Genomic DNA, 16,602 nt, shown 5'->3' with positions numbered 1-16,602 from the left:
CAGGAAATTGTGGTTGATCAGGTTATCCCGGGAGTTTGGCAGGTTATTAGAATTCTGCACTTCTCTAAGAAGAGAGAGTAATTGCTTGGCTAGCGGATTCCCCATTACATAAGAGCCCCTTAATCACGGGGTAAAGGAGGTGGGGAGGGTACTTTGGGCGTCAGGAGAAGGGCTGCATTCCTGATCCAGCTGAGAAAGGATGTTCTAAATTCCTGCAGTCCCCTCTGGGTGCTGCTAGCCATGTGAGAGCACAGAAGGTCAGCAGCAGCACCCTCCTGTCAGCAGGATGGCGTGGGTACACGTGTGGGCACGGCTAACAGCTGTCTGGGTCTCCATATTCCTGACACTTGACAGACTGCAGCTGTCACTGGCCTTCAGAATGTCAAGTCTTTTTTCTGAGGTGCTAAAAACAATGCAAGTTTGCACAGGTCATAAAAACGCCCTTGGGTCAAGTATCTGGATCTGTGTTTGACAAGGCCTTTCCCTTGGCACTGCTTTTCTCTCCCTAAAAATCCCCACCCCTTACTCCTGGTCTGGAAGCGGACAGATGGCACATGAGGTCTCCACAGGGTCAAGCCACATGGGCTTCTAGGGGCTGTGGCGTTGAGGGGAGCTGGGGCAGGTGTGGGGGACTTGAACAGGCTGGAGATGCATGCTCTGTCCAGAGGCACAGGGTCACAGTCACCCGCTGCCCTCCTGGAACACAGAATGGCTGATTGCCAGCTCTCCCCATTTTAAAAGGAAAGTCAGTTAACTGGATTAGTGTGGGTGTGCAGATTCATCCAGATTTTCCATGTTTACAGCTGTTCATTTTCTTATTTTTTCAAAATACCATGTGGACCAGACAAAGATGTGAGGGCCCACAGTCTGCCATCTTTGAGGAAGAAATGGGTCAGCCGGGTCACAGATGCCTCGGGAGGATGAAATGAGGATTCCTGTGGGAAAGGAGGCCCTCTACCGCTCTCCCTCCTCTCCTTGTGAGTGGTGCCTGGAGAGTGTTCATCACCGGGAACCAATCAGAATGGCGGTTCACAGGCTATGGTAAGAGGTCTGTGTTGGGAGTGGTGGATGGCAGTGTTGAGAGGCAATTGGACTTCCATTAGCTATAGCTCCAGCGGGTACTGGGAGGTGTGTTCCGTGCCCTCTCTAGTATCAGGTAAGTGGTGCTGCTGAAGGATGAGCGGGTGGAACTGATTTAAGGCCTGGATGTCAGGAGGGGGAGATGCAGTCACCCCACCTTTGTGACCCCACTCCCCCGTGTGGGGGGCTTCCCTGGTGGCTCAGCTGCTAAAGAATCCGCCTGCCATGCGGGAGACCTGGGTTCCATCCCTGGGTTTAGAAGGTCCCCTGGAGAAGGGAACGGCTACCCACTCCAGTATCCTGGCCATGGAGAAGTCCACGGGGTCAGAGAGTCAGACACGACTGAATGACTTTCACTTCTTTCCGACGTTTGTGGGGGGATTCCTTAGGAGACTAGGAAGGGCTGGGCGGGAGCCAAGAGTGTCCAAAAGGTGACAGAAGTGCAAGTGGGTCAGAAGAGTGCAGAGAGGCTGCACTGGGAAACTGAGGACCCTTGAAGAGAAAAAGGAACATGGCTTCTAACTTAGGATGAGGGGCAGAAGGCAGAGGGACCGACAGGTCAGAGAGTTTTTAGTTGAGCATCTGTAAATGTTCACAATTTAGCACTTGGGGTTTGTTTTTCTAAACTCGAAATACATCTTTAATGTCCAGATATAAGAAAATGGCTTATATCTTATGTAAATTAGAGTAAAAGTAAATTACGGTACATCCATATAGTTGAAGAACATGCAGCTATTAAAAATGAGGTTATGAAACAGAGTTCTTAGTAATGTGGAAAAATGCTTATTGTGTAAGTGGAAAAAAAGGAGAGAGCTACATGTGGCATAACACCTCGACTACATAAAATACACGCACACACACAGGGCCACTGCTGTGGAGAGCACGCCAGGACATCCTTCCGAGACTGCACCAGACAAAGCCTGCAATTTAGAGTAAGGGCCCGGCAATTCAGGTTGTGACGTCCAGATGTAGTCAAGGTCAGAGGCAGCTGACCTTCTCCGGTCCTGGTGGTGGGGTGATGGTGACCGTGGGAGGGCACTGTAAAATGTGCTCTAAGAGCAGGGGTTTTTCATCTGAGGTATGAACACCCCGAGGACAGCGTCTCAGCAGGCTTGGCTCCATCCTTTGTAATACAGTCCATTAAAAACCACCCCCTGCCCTGCCCCCAGTCCCACCATCTGGGGAGAAGGGAGGCCTATGTTAAAGTAGATATGGCTATAAGATTCAGAGTGAGTATTCATATAGGAGTTTGTTTTTGACAGTAATCTGAGGGTACAGCTAGAGTTTCTTTCCTTTAGGATTCCTGGGAATCAATAAATGACAGAAGAACTACTGCAATAGTAAGTAATATCTGTCACCTGTACTTGAAAATTAGATGGTTAAAAAGTTGAAGCATAGTTGATGTGCACTATGTTACCTTCAGGTGTACCAACAGCGGTTTGGTATTTTAACACATTATGAAATAATCACCATGGTGCGTCTAGTAATCATACAAAGTTATTACAATATTCACTATATTCAAGAATATTGTATCACATCTCTGTGACGTTGTAACTGGAAATCTGTAGTTCTTAATCCCCTTCACTTATTTCGCACAACCACACGCCCCTCTCCCGGTGGCAACCACCAGTTTTTTCTCTGTGTGTGGTTCTGTTTTTTGTTAAATTTCACAGTAAGTGAAATCATATGGCATTTGTCTGACTTACTTCACTTGGCGTAAATACCATCTAGATCCATCTATGGTGTTGCATATGCTAACATTTCACTCTTTTAATATCTCATTGTAAATTATAGTCAAACCTTAAACACGGTTTCAACTGCATGGGTCCAGTTATATGTGGGTCTTTTCAGTATAAGCTATGGCACTACACTCTTCAAGGTCGGTTGATTCCACAGACGTGGGACCATGGATCCATGGTACTTGAGCCTCTGTGGAGTTGGGTATTCAAGGCAGGTCCTGGAACCAGTCCTCCGTGGATATTGAGGTACGACTGTGTACACCACTGCATCTTCCTCATCCATTCATCTATTGATAGACACTTAGATGGCTTCTGTATCTTAAACATAGGGATGCATGTATCTTTTCAAATTAGTGTTTTTGTTTTCTTTGGGTAAATACTCAGAAGGGGGACTGCTGGATCATAGTGTAGTTCTACTTTTATTTTTATTTTTTTGAGGAATGCTAGAGATCAAATTGCCAACATCCGCTGGATCATCGAAAAAGCAAGAAAGTTCCAGAAAAACATCTATTTCTGCTTTATTGACTATACCAAAGCCTTTGACTGTGTGGATCACAATAAACTGTGGTAAATTCTGAAAGAGATGGGAATACCAGACCACATGATCTGCCTCTTGAGAAACCTGTATGCAGGTCAGGAAGCAAGTTAGAACTGGACATGAATGGTTCCAAATAGGAAAAGGAGTATGTCAAGGCTGTATATTATCACCCTGCTTACTTCTATGCAGAGTACATCATGAGAAACGCTGGGCTGGAGGAAGCACAAGCTGGAATCAAGATTGCCGGGAGAAATATCAATAACCTCAGATATGCAGATGACACCACCCTTATAGCAGACAGTGAAGAGGAACTCAAAAGCCTCTTGATGAAAGTGAAAAGAGGAGAGTGAAAAAGTTGGCTTAAAGCTCAACATTCAGAAAACGAAGATCATGGCATCTGGTCCCATCACTTCATGGCAAGTAAATGGGGAAACAGTGTCAGACTTTATTTTTGGGGGCTCCAAAATCACTGCAGATGGTGACTGCAGCCATGAAATTAAAAGACGCTTACTCCTTGGAAGGAAGTTATGACCAACCTAGATAGCATATTCAAAAGCAGAGACGTTACTTTGCCAACAAAGGTCTGTCTAGTCAAGGCTATGGTTTTTCCTGTGGTCATGTATGGATGTGAGAGTTGGACTGTGAAGAAAGCTGAGCACCAAAGAGTTGATGCTTTTGAATTGTGGTGTTGGAGAAGACTCTTGAGAGTCCTTTGGACTGCAAGGAGATCCAACCAGTCCATTCTGAAGGAGATCAGCCCTGGGATTTCTTTGGAAGGAATGATGCTAAAGCTGAAACTCCAGTACTTTGGCCACCTCATGCGAAGAGTTGACTCATTGGAAAAGACTCTGATGCTGGGAGGGATTGGGGGCAGGAGGAAAAGGGGACGACAGAGGATGAGATGGCTGGATGGCATCACCGACTCAATGGATATGAGTTTGGGTGAATTCTGGGAGTTGGTGATGGACAGGGAGGCCTGGCATGCTTCGATTCATGGGGTTGCAAAGAGTCGGACACGACTGAGCGACTGAACTGAACTGAACTGATATAATATAGTATTCCTATATTTTAGAAGATCTGTGGTTGGATTTAAAATTTATATACTGGAAATCTGGCTTAAAGCTTTAAAATGTTTTATCTCAAGATAACAGAAATCTAAAAAATATCTTTTTGAATTATTTAAGAAAAAATCCCAAATTTGACACTAAGCAGCTTCAAAGTATGACAGGATTAAGTTTTCAACTTCCTTGATGAAGATTAAAAATTCCAACTAATTTTTTTAAAACTGAATCCTGAAACAGAAAATTCTCTATATATGTGACCAAAACCAACTGAACACTATAAAATTTCACACACCACTGAATGTGGTTTTACCTTTATAGTGTTAAGCAGATTAATATAAGATTGCACACATGCCTACCAGCAAAACCACACATCTCTGAGTCATGGATAAATTCCAAGAATGTGCTCTGAAGTTGGGGGTGAAGGATAAAGGCAAGTTTGATTTTTATGTTGTATATGGTGTTTGAATTAAATCACTTCTCCCTTGAACCCCTGTTTCCATGATTCAGCCATCCAACTTGCTCCATTTTTACTCCCTGAAAGCTGCATTAATAATTATGGGATGAGAGAAACCATTTCATTTAAGTCACTTGGAAGAAGAGCACATGGCTCATGACAACACCCTGATCCTCCAGTTTGCTTAGGAAGTGGGAGGCTCTCCATCTCTCTGTGGACAAATCTGACATCAGGCCATAGAAAAGCCAGGGACTTGGGAAACAAATGGCAGGAGAACCCAGCCATCGGTTCCTCCCTGGCTTAAGTTGGTCCAATTATAATTGGTTCCAGTATATAAATGAGTTGTTGTCATATTAAGTGTCTCTCTAGTGTTATAAATAGCAGACAGATGCATATTGCCCATTTTTTTGAAATGTTGTTAGATTACAACCTCTATGGCCATGCTGAAAAGCTCAATTTGGTGAAAGGGTTTGTTTGTTTTTCTGGGAACAGAGTAAGGATAAGGAAATAATTAACTTTAAAAAGTCAACTGAGAAAGAATAAATAAATTGAACGATTGAACTTTGGAGCATAAATTCCATGCAAAGTTCACTTTTTCTTTCAGATACTGTAGCTGACCATTTACAGTAAATAAGAAACTAGTAATATCTTACCCCTGAAACAGGGACTTTGTCTAGTCAAGAAGCATAATGGTAAATGGGTGGCTTCTACCAGAGGATTCGGGGCACAGCTAACATAAACCATTATGCAAAGCACACAGCAATTATATATAAGAAAAACATGAAGTATGTATATTAAAAAGGTATATTGTATATATAAACAATTGGCAGCACTGAAAATGGGGAAGGGGCATTGTTTTGTTTCTATATTGAGAAAAAACTCATAGTACTACAGCTTTGTTTATATTGATTTAGTAATTCTGCTAATAGAAGCTAATATCACTGAGCTAGTACTGTGATTCCCACTTCACAGATGAAGAAGTCTGAGACAGGAAGAGAAAACACTACAGTGGAGAGCCATGCTCAAGGCCTGCTCTGCCCACCTGGCCATCTTTGTTTCAGGAAGGAGGTAAGGGGTTATGCATTCCATATTGAGGAGAACTGGGTGCTCCTGAAACTATGAATTTTTTTTAGTTGCTAAGTCATATTTCTTTTGTGACCCCATGGACAGTAGCCCGCCAGGCTCCTCTGTCTGTGGGATTTCCCAGGCAAGAATACAGGAGTGGGTTGCCATTTCCTTCTCCAGAAACTAATAAGACACACAATTAATGAGACAGAACCTAATATCAAAAGAAATTCTCTCAAGTCAGACAAATATTGAAATCTCAATTTCTCTATCTAGAACTAGTTCTCCTGTTTGGCTCTTGTTCTTTGAATTCCTGTAGCCAGGAATCCTGCGGGGGCAAGGTGGGGAGTATAGTTTAGGCCATGATATGTTATAGTTTCCTCCAGCCTCAATGTCAACCTCTTTAAACGTTTCAATTATCAGAAAAATTCTAGAAAGTAGAGATTATTAAACACGATAAGAAAACAGGCCCAGAGAGTTTAAGTAATGTGGTGATGGTCACACAGCCAGTACGTAACAGAACCAGGATGTCACTACAGGAGAGAGAGCATTCAGAGACCTTACTCCTTCCACTTACCACACTTTTAAAATAGCTATTTCAACATTTTAGACACAGCTTTAAAACCTATCTATGAAAAACACCAATACAGTATACTAACGCATATATATGGAATTTAGAAAGATGGTAACAATAACCCTGTGTACGAGACAGCAAAAGAGACACTGATGTATAGATCAGTCTTATGGACTCTGTGGGAGAGGGAGAGGGTGGGGAGATTTGGGAGAATGGCATTGAAACATGTATAATATCATGTATGAAATGAGTCGCCAGTCTAGGTTCGATGCACGATACTGGATGCTTGGGGCTGGTGCACTGGGATGACCCAGAGGGAGGGTATGGGGGGAGAGGAGGGTTCAGGATGGGGAACACAGGTACACCTGTGGCAGATTCATTTCAATATTTGGCAAAACTAATACAATATTGTAAAGTTTAAAAATAAAATAAAAATTAAAAAAAAAACAAAAACCTATCTATGAAGCTATATGGCATATAAATACATAAACTAATAGACCATATCTGTGGGGAAAACCCCAATTTTCCTGGTTATAGCCATGAAGATTCACCCAAATTATCACTAAGTGCTTTTTTAACAGACACTTGTATAATTCAAATGTACGGCTTCCTCACATCAAGCAGTGTCTTTTAAGCGTACTGATTCTAGTAACAGTTGGATACGAAGGATAATGCTCACCTAAGTAATAGACAGCTTCACCCTTTATGTTCAGCAGAGTTAGATAATAAGCCCTCTGATGATACCAAAGAGTATTTCTTTTTCAAATGTTCACATGCAGGGTTTTCCAGAACAATTCACACTAATCCTTATATCCTGTTGCACCCAAGAGGAAATTGTTTTAGAACTGAAAAACTTTGTTCCACATCTCCACTGTTATCAGAGAGTATGCTCAAAGCATGTTTCATCAAGGAAAATACAGGGTTGTGGGCCAGTATTTAATCAATTTTGCTTTGAGCACAGTATGGGTTCGCTCTGGGTGGGGTGGTTAGCAAGATTCCAAGGAGCTAACAGGACCGGGAGGGAGGAAGGGAGGACATTCCAGTGCGTTTCACTCAGACATCTCCCCTCTAATTTTTGGTCTGTTTGCTTTTCATCTGTGCTCTAGTCCTGGCACAAACTGGTAACAAAAGCTTTGTTGTGTGGCGCCGCCCATCTTTCCGTCAGAATGCACTCTTACGAGTAGCAAACTAATGTAAAGGTGGTCTCTAAAACTAAGTAGTGGGAGAGGGATGGTATGGTCTGTGGGCTCCCGCCCACCGCACAGCAGCACATCCTGAGTTCAGTGGAGCCCTGTCATCCTAAGGGCGCAGCTTCTGGTCTTTGTAGAACAACTGGTGATTTGAATTGCATTTCATTTTGCCAAAGATGAGAGTTCCTAGCATATCAGCAACTTGATTGCTGGCAGCTGGCCCATTTAGTGTCCTTTCTCAAATCCATGATTTTTGGATGCTTTTGTTCTGAGGTTTTCTGTATAATGCTTTTCAGTAGAGACAGCCTACTATCAAAAAAGAAAAAAAATTCCTTGAAGTCAGACAGATACCTACATCTCAATTTCTCTATATATCTAGAAACAGTTCAGGCACTCTGGAAGTTTCATGGCAGTAGGGAGTCACTCAGTGAATACCTACTGAGCACCAGAGATCAGCAGGTGCTAGTCCAGGAGCTGGAAACAGAAGTACAATACACAAATAAACCAAATGATGCCATTACAGTTTGATATACTATTTATTTAGTTATTAATATGGACAGCCTATTATGCAACATTATAGATATCTTTCAAAACCTAAAATACAGTCCACTGTCCAGCCCAGGAGGAGACAATGAACAAGACCATTCTTAGAGTAAACGTAGCATAAGCACTCACAATAATCGTCCTTTTCTTGGACATCAAAGGGAACAGTCAGTGAAAAGGTTCTTTCACCTCCACTGGAGTTTTAACGTTCTTGAATGACAGCTATTTCAGAGTCAGAAGTCCACCTTCGAGCACCCCCGAGAGGTGTGCAGAATCAATGTTGGAGAGCAAGGAGCCCACCTTACCTTTCAGCCAGTATTCGTCAAACTTGAGCATACGGAGAAGGCAGGTATGTCACTGGGGTGTTCTGATTAATTTACAAAGATTGAGTTTCAAAGCTCTAAAAACCCGTGTGGTGGTGGTGGTGGTGAAGAGTATACCACATTTTGCCAAGGGGGTCTTCTCATCTCTTGAGGCTTGGCACTGCCACTTTTCCATTAGGCTTTAAGATCTACTGAAGCTCTCTGTGAAAAGCAGAGGTGGGAAATGCTAACACCTACTAGAATGAGGCCATCTGCAGAATGAACTGGACTGGCTGCTATGGCTTTTATAACCTGCTTCCTTTCTTTAGACAATCATTTCTGAAACTTTTCCTGTATGTCCTGCATATGTCTCATACAAAGTTTAAAAGGGCTAAGACTGAGGAAACTTCTGGCTCTCAAGCTGGATGATAAAAAACAAAACAAAATCCATTCTCCAATGAGCTCTACTCAAATTTCTCAGTTGAAAACAAATGCCAAGTGATTTTTAAAGACATGTGCTGGACAATATTAACTGATGGAAGAAATTCTGAGGTGAAACTGTACATATACCAAAATCTAAAATACAGGCAAAAAACAAGATGTATTAGTGTAATATTTTTCAACCCCTTAGTTTTATGTTGAAAACTACAAATGTTTTCAGCATCAGGCTACTGATGATGGCCAAGTAAATATGAAATAAAAAACCTCAGGAAGTCTTGCCAAGTTTGTGGCAGTTTCAACAGACTACAAAGGAAGAAGAAGAAACCATAGGGTAAAGAGTGAGAGTGTTGGACTTTATTTAACTCTAGGTACCATGGATTTGACATTAGTAGGTAAGACTAACGAATAAGCAGCCATACAGGTTTTTTGGTCACTGTGCTTTCCAAGCACCAATAAATGGAGCTATTTTTATTATTCAATCCCATCTTTCATGAGCTAATCAGATCCTGCTGCGTTCTCGCTTGTTTCTAATTTACATTCGTATGTAGTTTAGCAAGGGTGAGGAGCAAGTCACTGTGTAGTACCGCGTTTACGTCATCACAGGACTACAACATGCACATTCTACTTAATGTAGCTCAAGCAACAGGAATACAAGAAAACAGTGATGGGTGGAGACTTGTTCTTGACAAATTCATGTTCACACTAACTATGGGTTTAGAAATCTTATTGGGCAGGTACCTACAGCAGTTCTTCGGTTGGCATTGGAACGTTACACGCATGCACAAGTGGTGTGGAGGAGGATGGAGGACAAAGGGGAGAGGAGAGGAATGTCGGCGAGGGGCAGTTCTCAGCTTTCCACAGCCAGTCTCTGCTCTGTGAGAGAGGCCTGCTGAGCCACGCTTTTGTTCTCATGACTGCGAAGTTTAGACACAACGTCTAGAAAGGCCAAATCCTGCACTTCCTTGTGCAGAGATTCTGGAAGACAAAAACAGGACAACAGGTATGCTTCTATTAGATTGCTCTAATCGTACGATACACACTACCCAAAGCATATACCCAGAATGCTTGGGTAAAGGATGCTGAGTTATCAAAATAGATCAGTTTTAAATTTTGTGGCAAATTAAAAGGTTTTACCTCTCCAGAGGGAGGGGAAACATGCATACTTACAAGTGATTCATGTCGCTGCACAGCAGAAACCCACACAACACTATAAAGCAGTTATCCTCCAATTTAGAAAGTTACACCTCACCTCTTTTCAACAAATTTCTGTGACAGTAGACTCCTTTTCAGATTTCCTATCTTCTTCTTTCTCTTGCTCTATTTAACTTCAATTACAGTAAAATACAGGATATTCCTCTGACGGCCAATAAGTTTTATGTAATTAGCATTCCTCAAACTGGTGTGTTTACTTTGATAAAACTGAGGTATAACACCAGCTGGAGTAGCAATACTCAGAATAGATTTTAAAATAATTGATATTTGTAGAGCATTCCATCCAAAAGCAGCAGATAACACTTGCAAGTGCACGTCGAACATGCTCCAGGACTGACCGCACGTTGGCCACACAGTGAGCCGTGGTAGATTCAAGAATCGTGACGTCATATCAAGTATCTTTTCTGATACAATGCAATGAGATCGGAAAAACTGTAAAACATACACATGTGGAAGCTAAATAATATGCTATTAAACAACCACTAACTCACTGAAGAAATCAAAGAGGAAACTAAAAAAAGAAATACCTAGAGACAAATGAAAACAAAAGCACAATAATCCAAAACCTATGGGACACAGCAAAATCATTCTAAGACGGAAGTTTACTGCAATACAATCTTACCTCAGGAAACAAGAAAAATCTCAATCTATTCGCATTTAATGCAACTAGAGAAAGAAGAACTAACAAAAACCCAAAGTTAGTGGAAAGAAAGAAATCATACTTATCAGAGCAGAAATAAATGTGACAGAGATGAAGAAAACAGAAAGGATCAATGAAGCTGGTTCTTTGAAAAGATAAAAATTGATAAACCTTTAGCCAGACTTGTCAAGAAAAATGGAGAAGGCTCAAATCAATAAAATTTAAAATGAAAAAGAGGTTATAATAGTCTCATGATCCTTTGTATTTCTGTGGTGTCTACTACAAGAAACTGTCCATTTCTTCTAGGTTGTCCATTTTATTGGTATACAGTTTCTTAGAAAGGTACAGTCTCCCAAGACTGGTCTGTTTATATTTTTCCATTTCTTCCTGCTATAGTCCAAGTAATGAAATGGAAAATGTGATTAAAAACCTCCCAACAAAGGTCTAGGACCAGATGGCTTCACAGGTGAATTCTATCAAGTATTTAGAGAAAAGTTAACACCTATCTTTCTTAAACTAGTCCAAAAAATCAGAGGAAGGAACACTCTCAAACATTCTATGAAGCCATCATGCCTGATACCAAAACCAAAGATATCACACACAAAAAAGAAATTTACAGGCCAGTATCACTGATGATCACAGACACACAAATCCTCAACAAAATATTAGCAAACCAAATCCAACAATATAGTAAAAGGTTCACCTGAAACTGTCACAACATTGTTAATCATTATTATAGTCCAATATAGAAAAAAATTTTTTTTTTCAAGTCAGGGGTATGTAATGTACACCATAGGGAATACAGTCAATGATATTGCATTAATTTTGTATGGTGACAGGTGGTTTATTAGGCTTATGAAAAGTGAAGTCACTCAGTCATGTGACTCTTTGTGACCCCATGGACTGTAGCCTACCAGGCTCCTCCATCCATGGAATTTTCCAGGCAAGTGTACTGGAGTGGGTTGCCATTTCCTTCTCCAGGGGATCTTCCCGACCCAGGGATTGAACCCAGGCCTCCCGCATTGCAGGCAGACGCTTTACCATCTGAGCCACCAGGGAAGCCCAATTTCCTGATCATCACTATAAGTCAAGCCCAATTAGACTTATAGTGGTGATCAATTCATAATATATATAAATGTTGAATTGCTATGTTGTATACCTGAAGCTAATATTGTATGTCAACTATATTTTAATAAAAATTAAAGAACAAAAACTCAATACATTAAAAAGATCATATATCATGATCAAGTGGGATTTATCCCAGGGATGCAACACAACAAATTAAAGGATAAAAACCATATGATCATCTCACTAGATGAAGAAGCTTTTGACAAAATTCAAGACCTATTTATGATAAACACTCTCCAGAAAGTGGGCATAGAGGGAACAGACCTCAACATAATAAGGGCCATATAAAACAAACCTATCTTATATCACAATACAAAAATTAAGTCATAATAGATCAAAGACCTGAACATAAGAGCTAAAACTCTAAAGAAACTTAAAAACCTAGGCAACAAAAGGAAAAAGAGAAACTGGACTTCATAAAAAAAAAAAAACAAACTTCTGGGTGTCAAAGGACACAACAACAGTGAAAAGGCAACTCTTGAAATAGGTGAAAATATGTGTGAATCATATGTCCAATAAGGATTTAATATATAGAACATATAAAGAACTTAACCAACAAGAAACAACCCAAATAAAAAATAGGTAAAGGATTTGAATAAACATTTCACCAAGAAGATAAGGTATACAAATGGCCAATGAACAACTAAAGATCCCCAACATCACTAATCATTAGGGAAAAGCAAATCAAATCACAGTACGTTCCTACCTGACACCCATCAGGATGGTCAAGACAAAAGACCGTATCAGTGAGGATGTATAACCTGGGACCTATGTGCACTTCTGATAGGAATGCAAAGATGGTGCAGCCACTGTGGGAAAGAGGACAGTGTTTCCTCAAAAAATTAAACACAGAATTGCTGTATGACCTAGAAATTCCCCTTCTGTGTATATATGCAAACTAACTGAAAGAAGGAGCTCATATTTGTGCACCTGTGTTCAGAGTGGCATTACAACAGCCAAAAGGTGAAAATAATCCAAATGTCCACTGACTGGGTGAATGGATAAACAAAGTGTGATATATGCAAACAATGGAACATTCTTCTGCCTTAAAGAATGGAGTTCTGACACGCTACACATATATGAGCCGTGAAAATATCATGCTAAGGGAAAATAAGCCAGACACAAAACAAAAAATATTGTATGGTTCCACTTACACAGGGTACAAAGAGTAGTCAAATTCATAAAGACAGAAAATAAAACTGTGGTTGCCATAAGCTGGGGAGAGGGGTGACTAGGGAGTTATTGTTTAAAGTGTATGGAGTTTCAGTTTGGAAAGAAGAAAAAGGCCTGGAGCAGAATGATAGGGATGACTGCACATAGATGTGAATGAACTTAATCCACTGGACTCTACACTTACAATGGTTCAGATGCCAAATTACATGTATATTTTACATTAAAAAATGAACAATCATGAACATGCTTGAAACAAATGATATCAGCTAGGAAACAGAAGATATAAAGAACAGAAATTTTTGGCACTCAGAACTATATACATGTAATGTCTATGTATATTGCATATATACACAGAAGTAGAATTGCTGCTACTGCTGAGTCACTTCAGTCGTGTCCGACTCTGTGCGACCCCATAGATGGCAGCCCACCAGGCTCCCCCATCCCTGGGATTCTCTAGGCAGGAATACTGGAGTGGGTTGCCATTTCCTTCTCCAGTAGAATTGCTAGGTCATATTATAATTAATTTTTTTGAAGAGACACTGTACTCTTTTCCACAGTGGTTGCAATAAAAAGCTTGATAGGCTCAAGAACAGAATGGAAAAGACAGAAAAAATAATCAGTGAACTTTAAGACGAAGCAATACAAATTACCCAATCTGAACAAAAGAGAGGTGATAAGCTGGGAAAAAATGGACAAACCTTCAGAGCCTTGAGGGATATAACTCAACAGCTCACATTTGTGTCATGAGAGGCCTTGAAGGACAAGAGGAATAGGGTGGGACTTAAAAAGTACCTGAAGAGATATGATTAAGAACTTTGCAAATTGAGCAAAAGACAAAAAGCCTATAGATTCAAGAAGCTGAACAAACCTTACATAGGATAATCCCAAAGAAATTCATGCCAAGGAAAAGTATAGTCATACTTTTGAAAACTATTAACAAAAGAAACTCTTAGGTCAGAAATGACACCTTACCTACAAGAGAAAAACAAATCCGGAGATGGTGGATTTCTCATAAGAAACCACGGAGGCCAGAAGAAAGTGGCACAACATTTTCAAGTTTTGAAAGAAAACAACTGTCAACCTAGAATTCTATAAAGAGAAAATATTTTTTAGAAATGAAGAGGAAATCAAGATACTCTCAAAGAAAATGAATAAGTGAGGAATAATAAAGGAAATGAGAATTTGTTACAAGCAGACCTAACCTAAAATAATGGCTAAAGGAAATTCTTTAAACAAGAAGAGAATGTTTTTAAAAAAAAGCAACCTTGGAAAATGAGAAAGAACAGATAGAGCAAAGACACAGATAAATACAATAGCTTTCCTTTCCTCAAGCTTTTTCTGGGTTATGTTTGATGCTTGAAAACAAAAATTGTAACAACTTAGAACAATGTCCCATGGATGGAGGAGCCTGGAAGGCTTCAGTCCATGGGGTCGCTGAGGGTTGGACATGACTGAGCGACTTCACTTTTCACTTTCATGCATTGGAGAAGGAAATGGCAACCCACTCCAGTGTTCTTGCCTGGAGAATCCCAGGGACGGTGGAGCCTGGTGGGCTGCCATCTATGGCGTCGCACAGAGTCGGACACTACTGAAGTGACTCAGCAGCAGCATGCACCGGCACCTCTGTGCTTACTGCAGCATTATTTACAAAAACCAAGATACAGCAGCAATGTGAGTGTCCAAGGATACATGAACGAGTACAGAAATGATGGTGTGTTTGTACAATGGAATACTATTCAGCCATGAAAAAGAATAAAATCTGGCCATTTATGACAATACAGCTGGACCTTGAGGGACTATTCTAAGTGAAAGAAAGATAAAGAAGAGACAAAGAAAGATAAATACCACATGATCTCTCTTATGTGGAATCTAAATACCAAGTTCATTAGATACGGAGAACAGATTGGTGGTTACAAGCGGCAGGGATTGGGGGTCGGAGAAATGAGCGAATTTTTTGATTTGTTGTTTAAATATTAAAAACTACAGTAATAAAAAATCCAAAGAAACAGTAAATGATTTTTGCTTACTGATTAAGCAAACATGCTTTTTCCCCTCACTGTTCTCCAATTTGGATTTCATATTACAAAAAAAACACAAACTTACCAGTAGAGCAAATAGTATTTCTATTTTTGTCTAGCAGAATAAAAATAGAAAATTCAGAAAATACCCAAAGACAATACTCGCTAACTAACTAAAGACTTAACACAAGAGCATCTTGACCATTTATTTACTGGTCAAATTGAGAATGGATGCTCTCTTTTTAAGGAAAATTTTAACATCTGAAGGGTTGCCCAAGCAGAATTTGTGGAAAATATCTGCAATTATCTCAAGGCAGAGGAATACTGGGGTGTTATATGGCCAGAGAAGGCAATGGCACCCCACTCCAGCACTCTTGCCTGGAAAATCCCATGGATGGAGGAGCCTGGTAGGCTGCAGTCCATGGGGTCGCTGAGGGTTGGACATGACTGAGCGACTTCACTTTGACTTTTCACTTTCATGCATTGGAGAAGGAAACGGCAACCCACTCCAGTGTTCTTGCCTGGAGAATCCCAGGGATGGGGGAGCCTGGTGGGCTGCCGTCTATGGGGTTGCACAGTTGGACACGACTGAAGCGACTTAGCAGCAGTCAGTATAGCAGAACACAACAGAAAACACTACCATGGGCAATGTAGACAGAGTCATGTCAGCAACATCCAAAGAGATGGAGGCTCAAGCCAAGGGAGTCCATGATCCCAGTTCCTTTAGCATAGCTGACACAACTGCAGAGAAAGCCACCTTGACCTGATGCCATTGTACAGTCCCCTCATTTAACTCTCCTTGTTCTGATCAAAGCTCATCAAGCAACCCTTGATGTCTGTCTGCCCTGAAGGAGTCAATGTACCAGACGTGCATTTGCAGTGTTCTGAGATCAGTGGCAGTCATACTTCTCATTATAAAGGGGTAAACCACCATTCTGGTTTTGTACCGGGATGAGCTGAGCCTATCCCAAGCGACAGATCCACCCTTGGTGTATGCACAAAAAAGTCTATCTAGAAACCTAAACCTGCCTGTCAAGGCTCAATTCCAGAAAGGCTTTCCTGATACTCACCCCCGTCTACTGCCCACCACCTTGGCTGTTACCATCACCTTGAAAGCTGCTAACCAGACAGGACTATTTACATTCACTACTCCTCACCCAGCACCACTGCAATGTGGTGCTTCCTTCCTTCACAGACTTGGCTTCCTTGTCTAATAAATGGTAGTGATGATACTGACAACCAACTCTGGATGAAATTATGTAATCCTTAAGCATTTAAAAAAAAAAAAAAAAAGGCAGCGGATGACAGAGTGGATTAAAACACACGACCTAACAACATGCTGCCTACACTTCAAATACAAGATACAGCAGACTGAGTCTAAAAGGGTAGAAAAGAACCAAGTGGATGTTATTCAAAAGAAAGCAGGAGTAGCTATGTTAAT

General features: G+C 40.9%; 1 protein-coding gene across 8 annotated transcripts in view; it reads right to left on the bottom strand.

Annotated features, from left to right (window-relative positions):
• Positions 1 to 9,322: 9,322 nt before the first annotated feature.
• RAP1GDS1 (Rap1 GTPase-GDP dissociation stimulator 1) overlaps positions 9,323 to 16,602 on the bottom strand; it is a 148,718-nt gene continuing 141,438 nt past the window's right edge. For 5 of the 8 annotated variants that reach the window (XM_086406680.1, XM_086406682.1, XM_086406684.1 and 2 more), the window contains one exon: positions 9,323 to 9,965. In XM_086406680.1, coding sequence (XP_086262806.1) covers positions 9,838 to 9,965 — 128 coding nt within the window. In that variant the 3' untranslated portion in view covers positions 9,323 to 9,837. Of the gene's footprint in view, positions 9,966 to 10,239; positions 10,635 to 16,602 lie in introns of all 8 variants that reach the window. The other 3 variants (XR_015165692.1, XR_015165694.1, XR_015165693.1) reach the window with 1 other exon arrangement.

This window comes from Bos grunniens, chromosome 6 (genome assembly GCF_055505025.1).
Source record: "Bos grunniens cultivar Pamir isolate PY7600 chromosome 6, Bosgru_T2T1.0, whole genome shotgun sequence".
Taxonomy (NCBI): domain Eukaryota; kingdom Metazoa; phylum Chordata; class Mammalia; order Artiodactyla; family Bovidae; genus Bos; species Bos grunniens.
The sequence above is the reverse complement of the archived record's forward strand: the minus strand, read 5'-3'. Positions and strand labels throughout refer to the sequence as shown.